General features: G+C 36.1%; 1 protein-coding gene across 1 annotated transcript in view; it reads right to left on the reverse strand.

Moving 5' to 3' along the window:
• Positions 1-1,814: 1,814 nt before the first annotated feature.
• MARCH6 (membrane-associated ring finger (C3HC4) 6) overlaps positions 1,815-8,197 on the reverse strand; it is a 7,504-nt gene continuing 1,121 nt past the window's right edge. The window contains exons 3-9 of the mRNA XM_011504770.1: positions 7,533-7,839; positions 6,160-6,605; positions 5,771-5,986; positions 4,904-5,344; positions 3,871-4,327; positions 3,000-3,317; positions 1,815-2,516 (exon numbers count right to left, since the gene is read on the reverse strand). Coding sequence (XP_011503072.1) covers positions 2,002-2,516; positions 3,000-3,317; positions 3,871-4,327; positions 4,904-5,344; positions 5,771-5,986; positions 6,160-6,605; positions 7,533-7,839 — 2,700 coding nt within the window. The 3' untranslated portion in view covers positions 1,815-2,001. The remainder of the gene's footprint in view (positions 2,517-2,999; positions 3,318-3,870; positions 4,328-4,903; positions 5,345-5,770; positions 5,987-6,159; positions 6,606-7,532; positions 7,840-8,197) is intronic.

The raw sequence follows: 8,197 nt of genomic DNA on the forward strand, positions 1-8,197 counted from the left end.
ATTTTTAATTTAAATATTATTTACATAGAATAATGGATATTTAGAAAATTATTTATAAATGATTTGTGTCTATACACTATAATAAATGAATATAATTAATAAAATTTTAATGTTTGCTAATTCTATTTCGATAAATATATTTGTATATAATATTTTTCGAAATATTATTATTCCAACAATATATTGATAGGATAATAAAATTACTAATATCAATTTTCATTAATTTTCGTCCACTATAGAATATGAAATTCATTTTAGCTATTAGGAAATTACAAAGCATACAAAAACTAATTTTACTGCATGACCTATACCGACTTACTTGCAACATGTAAATGAATGGAAAAATTAAACTTATATTTACCAACATAAGAAATTAATGTCGATTGATTAATTGACACAAGAATGGAGATTTGCAATACAGACTTCGGATTTATTCGCATTTTACCTTAAGCAATTAATTACTCTGTATGCGGAAAGGGGCTGTGGGCAGATGTGTGAATGTGTGCACACAAACAATATGTATGAACATATATAACTCTAGCTATTATACATTTAATTAGTCATAAGTTCAGAGAGCGACTATGGAGCAAATATTATTGTTAATTATTTACTCATTTATTTATTCCATGACCAACTAGAATCGCGTCAAATCGTAATAATTTGGTAAATGTGAATTGTCGCCAGCATAAATTATAAAGCAAAGAATGTCACATTTACTATTGAAAACGCGAGGCTAGAGGATTCGCACTACGTGCACTTTGGTCATGATAAATCCAATTGATTAGTCGCGCTCATTTCGAATTACGTTCGACATCAAATCATGATGATAAACCAATTGGAACAAAAAATTTGACATCTACACCGAGCGTTGATAACAGGATCAAATTTTTAATACGACGTCACTGGCATTGCATTCATTGGGTCATGGTAGACACGGATAAGAGTAGAAATATATTCAGTATCTGTCGGTGATTATTATTATTACTATTATTACTATTATTACTATTACTATTATTATTATTATTATTATTATATATTCAACTTTACTCTCAGAATTATATTAATAGCTCTCGTAACAAGATAGCAAAAGTTTTTTTGTTTTTTTTTTGTTTTTTTTTGTTTTGTTTTTTTTTTTAATAAGAAAAGAGTGGTTTTGGTGTGTAAGGGTGGGACGAAGGAATAAAAGAAAAAAAATTATTCCAAATTTCTTAGATCGAAGATTTGGTCCGTTTTTTTTTTTAATAAGAAAAGAGTGGTTTTGGTGTGTAAGGGTGGGACGAAGGAATAAAAGAAAAAAAATTATTCCAAATTTCTTAGATCGAAGATTTGGTCCATAAGACATCGAATGCACTCCATAGGATTGGATATTAAAATTAATTATTCCTATAATTAATTAAATCATTTTAAGATATGAAAAAAGAGGACATTTTTACATAATTTTGAAGATTTAAATTAATTTTATATTACGCTTAAGTGATAATTTATCAGCTTGTTGTACGGTTTATTGAAAACACGATAAAATATATATATGCATATGTATATATATATATATATATATATATATATATATATATATATATTTATGGGTTTCATTTTATGTCTGGCGCTATTTCATTGGTATATTTCATTATTCATTTCGTAATCTAATCGGGCTAATATTATGTAAACGTTCCGGACTCACGCAAATCAGTTATTCAAACAAAAAATTTTACCATTAAATTCACCCGACAATATCTATCACGAGGTCAGTTACATCAAACAACACCCGCAATTTTCTGTAAAGTGTTATTATCTCGTTAAAATAGGGAGAGAGAGAGAGAAAAAAAGAAAAAGAAAAAAAACCGCAATAGTAACGATAAAATTAATTCACACCATCAAAATACACTAATCGCTGATAATTCGAAATTAAGTACAGGAATAACGAATGGCCCCTCAAATGGAGAAGCTATTAATCTTCAATCGAAGAAATCCAGAGTTGTTGTCTCGTGATCTCTAGATCTGTTAGCTCGTCGCCTGCTGTTGCTGTTGCTGTTGTTCTTGCTGTTCTTGTTGTTCTTGTTGCTGCTGCTGCTGCTGCTGCTGCTGCTGCTGCTGCTGCTCCTGTTGCTGCTGCTGCTGTTGCTGCTTATTTCTATGCTCGTAATTTACCAGCCGCTGACCGACCAAGTATTTGTCGTTCTTTATATGCTCGTATAGCTTTCTAAACTGCTTGATTTGTATGCTGATGGCAACGCAGACGAGATTGACAAGCAGTAGGAAGGGATAGAGTCTTCTGGCGATGAGGATTCGTATTTGAATGTCGGCGACGAAGAAGGGCACGACACCGTAGGCGACCGCATATGGCACAGCGAGGGCCAGTCCGAAGCAGCAGATGAGGGGGGCCGCGAGCTCCGTCACTACAAAGCGTAAGTCCATCTCGCGGATGCCATCGTTGTAGGCACGTTCGATCGCGAGCTTCAGACGCCACTCAGGGCCCATCATCGTCACCGCCGTCGCAATCTTCGTGTACAGCACACCTGTAACATCCATACAATTTTATCTTCTAAATGCTGTTTCTTCATTAAGCTCGAGCCAACAGCTCCTCCTATAATTGGCCCTTATCGTAGAATTCTCGAATAATTAGCTCTTAATTTATGTTTGCTACTAAGTAATTAAATTTACTTTATAATTAATTAGGATGATTGTACAAACTGTTAAAGCATTGTTTATCGTCGATAAGAAACTTGTGAGCATTCTTCGCGTATTTCCTTAAAAAATATAAAAAAAAAAATAAAAAAAAAACTTAAAAAAAAAAACAAGTCGACATAAGAGTAAAATATAAGAAAAAACGGTAAAGTTGTCTTCTTTTTTTCTCTTTTCTTTTATTACGCAAATAAAATTTTCGCATCCAACAGCCGGTGATAATCAGAACAGCAATTATCCAACATAGTAGGAATTTACTGCATTTTAACAGAATCGACGTGCATCCGTGAAAGATTATATCGTTATTTGCAACGTACCCAGTGCCCAGTCTTGCCAAACAAAAAGAATTGGATTCTGATCAAGAGGGACCCGTAGTGGCACGACGACGACGAGCTCCAGTAGCAGACCAAAGAGCAGGGGTATAACGCCAATGAGAAGGATGCTGCTGACAAAGGCCTTGGCTCCGATGATGGCCCAGTGCTTGATGCGCTCGAGGATGGCACGTCGACCCCTCGGTAGCCAAGAAACGGCCAGGGCAAGACCGCGAGCCGCTGCCCAACAGACGTACGTTCCACAAGCGATCGTGTACATCTCGTGGACGCGACCTGATAAAGCGAGAGCCTCCACACCCTCCGCTGCACATTGAATTTCGTACAACAAACTCAGAATTAAAATGTAGATATTCATGGGATATGATGATAATGATGATAATGATATTAAAAATGAAAAAAAAATTATTATACACAATTTTGTAAAATTCTATTTGTCTTTGGAGTGATAGTTTTAGCAAATTATCACGTCACGTTCGTACTGTGCTTTTTCATGGTCTTGCAAGTAATGTTACTATCCAGCTTGCTTAAAAGGAAATATGATTGCTACACTTTATGTGTGGGTGAAATTTATGGGAATTTCAAGCCTCGGTACTTGTAGAAGAAAAGAATATTATAAGATAATCTCATTACTACGACACTACTCATCATTACGTGAAATAGGATTGCGATAAAATCTAAAGTTTACATTAGTTTTTACATTTACTGATTCAAAAAAAAAACAAAAAAAAAAAACAAAAAAAAAACAAAAAAAAAAATTCTTAATTATTTGAAATGTGCGTGTGCGTGTATATATAAACACTGTTATAACAATGAGAAATCCGTGATGCCGGGGATGGACGTAAAGCAACTAACTTACTGATAGTAGGGAATAGCATCGGTGGAAGTATTGGAGGCAATGGCGCAGGCGCTCCCGCTAACCACAGAGCCATAACTTTGCGTCCGATCCAGACGGGCAACGTCATGGCCACGAGACTGGCCACGATGAGGGAAATGCACACGCAAAGCAGCAGCCCGAGGAGCCGTGCAGGGAACCATTTGGGCCTAATATACGGCTGGAAGCCAAACGGACCCTCGCGCTGCAGCAGGGCTTGGTGAGCGGCACCGAGATCCGGATGCTGGGGCTCCTCGATAACCGCTGGTCCTGGCTCGTCGGTCTGCTCACGCAACAAGTACGACTGAAGATTCAGCATCCAAGCGACCACGCGACACCAGCCCCGAATCAAGGCTTTGAGCCAAGTGCGCGTGTGCGACTGTTCCAGTAAGGCCGGCAGGATCACTTGGAGCAGGAGAAGCTCTAGCGAGAGTTCGCTTATCTGGAAAGGATGGCAAAGCTGAGTAGTCGCAACTCTTTACCGAGATTGGTTTTACAGAATATCGTGTTAGGCAGCAAACGGCTGTGCATATAATAATTGATAAGCAAGATCACGTATTCGAAGGCCCTTGACGACGTAATTGTATAGAATGTAAACAAAACAAAAAACAAAAAAAAAACAAAACAAAAAAACAAAACAAAAAAACAAAAAAAAAACAAAAACAAAAAAGAACAAAGACAATCGCTAGTACTACAACAACAATAATGATTATTCTGCTATGGCATTGTTGTACACGTAAAGAAGAAAAAAAAGAAAGAATCGATTATTATCGTCATATAAGCTGTTTCGTTTACCATGCCAACAATAATCGTAGCTGTAAAAAGTTTTTAATAAAAGTTTAATACACTCAAGACATTATATATTTATAATGAATTATTGGCTTAGCGCGATGTACCGATTGACTACAAAAATAACAAAATCGTCGTCAATAGTTTTCCTCTATCCAGATGAACAATTAGAGCCTTAGGATAAAGTGAGAGTAGATTTGATTAACGTACTTTTAATGTTTCGACTTACTTGAGTCTCGGTTTGAACGGTAACGGTGTAGGGCAGAAAACCTGGCCAAGTCCATCTCAAGATCTTAATAGGTAACCAGAGCATGAGTAATATAGCTGTTCCAAAAATGACTGCGGACGCGACCAAACGCCTTGCGTGTCTCAATATCGGTAAGTGTATCATTTCCTGTAGGGGTGAAAAGTCCGGGTCGTTGAGATTCCGGAGGAACCAGAGGACACCGGGTCGAAAGACCTCGCGTAGCAGCAGGATGAACGAGGCGAAGTAATATACATAGATCATGCCGATGAGCCAGTGTATAAACATGGAAGTTCCCGGTGCCAAGCGAAACGATGATTCGCGATCCCGCAGGGTAGCATCAAACATCGCTAAAGAGCAAATGTCTAGCCACCAGCCGCATACCAAGGGTAGCACACCAATTTCCACGACACTCAGCAGCGAGACCTGGGCATATTGATGAAATTTTTAACATAACAAGGCAGCAGTAAGTTACAAAGAGCTGCTCCGAGACTCTGCCGCTTCTTTCTCGTGATTCGCAATTTGCAAAGATGCACAAATTTGTGTCGATTCTTCCTCATAGCAGAAATTTAAAAAGAAATTTAAAAAGAAATTTTCGCAAATGCGATGCCAATTAATTACACCGCCAATTATGGCGTATTATTATTTAAGATTGTTAAAACGATCGATGCAACAACTTACGTATGCTGAAATTTAACGTTTTAACACGACTGATTCTTGATTACAGCAATGCAACAAATGACAATTACTCATATTATTAGTATTAGTGGTAATGTTGGAGGCCTCGAGAAAGTAGCGAGCCAAGAGATGTGCATTAAAACTTGACATGCCAATCTCGATTGACGAACTTACTTTGACGATTACGTAGCCTAGACCGAGCACACGTTGGAATCGCTGAAATCCCAGGAGGGCGGCAAGTGCATGGGTGACCACGAGGAAAACGCCGAGAACGCAATAGCCACAAAGAGTTGTTAGCAAACCTTCGAAATGAGATGCGGCGACCATCTCTTGCGCACCCAACAGCGATATCGCGTAATAACCAATTTGATAGGGAAGAAAGGCGAACACCTGCAAAAAATCATAATCGTGATATTAGGAGAAAAACATTGGATTAAACACTGTCTTACGAGCAAATAAATGTTACATTATTACGATATTTGTCGAATGCGAATAAAGCGAATACAGAATTGAATGAGCGTCCAAATAATGTCCGATTAGGCAAAGTCTAACTTAGGGCTCACCATGATAAAGAGAGTGTTAAGTGACATAACCCAGAAGACGTGTTCGAGGAAAAGTAGCGAGCCGTCGAGCCCGAGTAATCTCTCCCAAGTGAGTTCCTCGGCTGGTCGGTCCCACTCCATGGGATTCCAATTAGCCTCCTCGGCCTCGCCCTGGCCTCGCCATTCCTGTCCCATGGCAGCGTTCTGCTGCTGCTGCTGTTGTTGTTGTTGTTGTTGTTGTTGTTGTTGTTGTTGTTGTTGTTGCTGTTGCTGCTGCTGCAGCTGCTGATGATGATGATCCACCTCGACGTCGGGTCTTATGGGCTCGTTATCCGGGATAGGACCGACTATTGGCACCGGAGCTGGTACTGCTGGTGCCGGTGCTGGTGGCGCAGGAGGAGCCGCCATCGCCGCCCCAGGACGCTCGGCCATTGCACGAAACAACAATTCCACTGGATTTCCAGCTGCTGCGAAGAAAAAAGGTAGCAAGTATCGTTAATGGTATATTATTGAATATTATGGCAAATGAGCGTATTTTCCTGTTATTATATTAAATGTTTATTATTAAAAAATACCATTATGTTAATTATAAAGATTAAAAATATTATATTAAAAAACAAAATTTTTCAAAGATTTAGAAAATAAGGCAACAGTCTCATTATAATTGATACAATCAATGAGTTATTTATATTTATATGAATATAAATAATGAATACTACAGCTCATACTATTCAGGAAAGTTTTATACGCAAACGTACAATTACATACTTGTTAGATTCGATAAAACATAAGAATATTGTATATATATATATATATATATATATGTATATATATATATACATATTAGTGTATAAATGGAGCAGAAAGAGAATACAAATAAAAGTTTATCAGGGAAAAGTTCTTTGTTAGTGGGAACGACAATTAGAAATACGACTCGATTATTATATCTTGTAAAAATGTCAAATTGCACCTCTTGGAATTATTTTAATAAAATTTTAACGCACAATGTACCCAAAAGATAGATAAAAGTTACACAGAAAATAGTTTAGTTTTACTATCCATTAAGTTTGGCATTGTAATAAATTAATTTAAACCTACCCATCGAGCGCATTAGTCAAAAGTGTAATAAAGAAATGTTAAAGATAATTTAACAGAATCTTATTAAAATGATAAATTCCTATTAGGAATTCTATTATAATAATAATTATAATAAATACAATGTACCGTAAAAACTTATTAATTAATTTTATTTTATATATTACAATTATTATGGTAATGCATTAACAAACACCGATTATGTTAGTTTAGAAAATGTAAATAGTCCATTTATAATTAAAAATTCTCTTAATATAATAGAATGGAATATAAATATTTTAAGAAAAATTATTATTTACCATGATTATGAATCTCCTCGGGTCTTGGTTCATCTACGAATGGTGGTACGTTATTATTATTTTGAGCCTCTGGCTGAATTACAGGCTGCTGATTCTGAACTTGATCACCTTGCATAGGATTATCGACCGGCGGCGCTTGAACATTCTCTCTTTCTAGCCAATCGGGACCACCGGCGTGTAAAATCTGCTCTCTTAACCAAACTAATCCAAGAAACGTAAACAATGTGCAAGATATTACAAAGCAGCCGTGAAAAACATCGGAGGATATATTTTCAGTTGAAAGCATGTCCATAGGTAATGACATCACCTAAAATAACATTTCATTACAAATATTAATTTAAATCAATTATAAGCGATTATTTCTAACCCTAATGATAGTTGAAATGACAAAAGAATTTCATCAGAAACAGAAAAAGTATTGGAAAAAATTAATAAATATTAATAAATAGTAATAGGCAATAATACACGAAGGAAATATAGACAAAATAGATAATACGATACACGGATTAACCATTTAAATAATACAAAGTTTGCGGTATTGTTAAAAATGTTTTCCTTCTTATTCTTATACTAATGTAAATCAGTCTTTAGTTTGTCAATGATAAAAATAATTAAGTAAATAAATAAATAAGTATAAGTTTTTAGGTATATAATCGTTATGTAAA

Source organism: Ceratosolen solmsi, unplaced genomic scaffold (assembly GCF_000503995.2).
Source record: "Ceratosolen solmsi marchali unplaced genomic scaffold, CerSol_1.0 scaffold70, whole genome shotgun sequence".
Classification (NCBI taxonomy): Eukaryota; Metazoa; Arthropoda; class Insecta; order Hymenoptera; family Agaonidae; genus Ceratosolen; species Ceratosolen solmsi.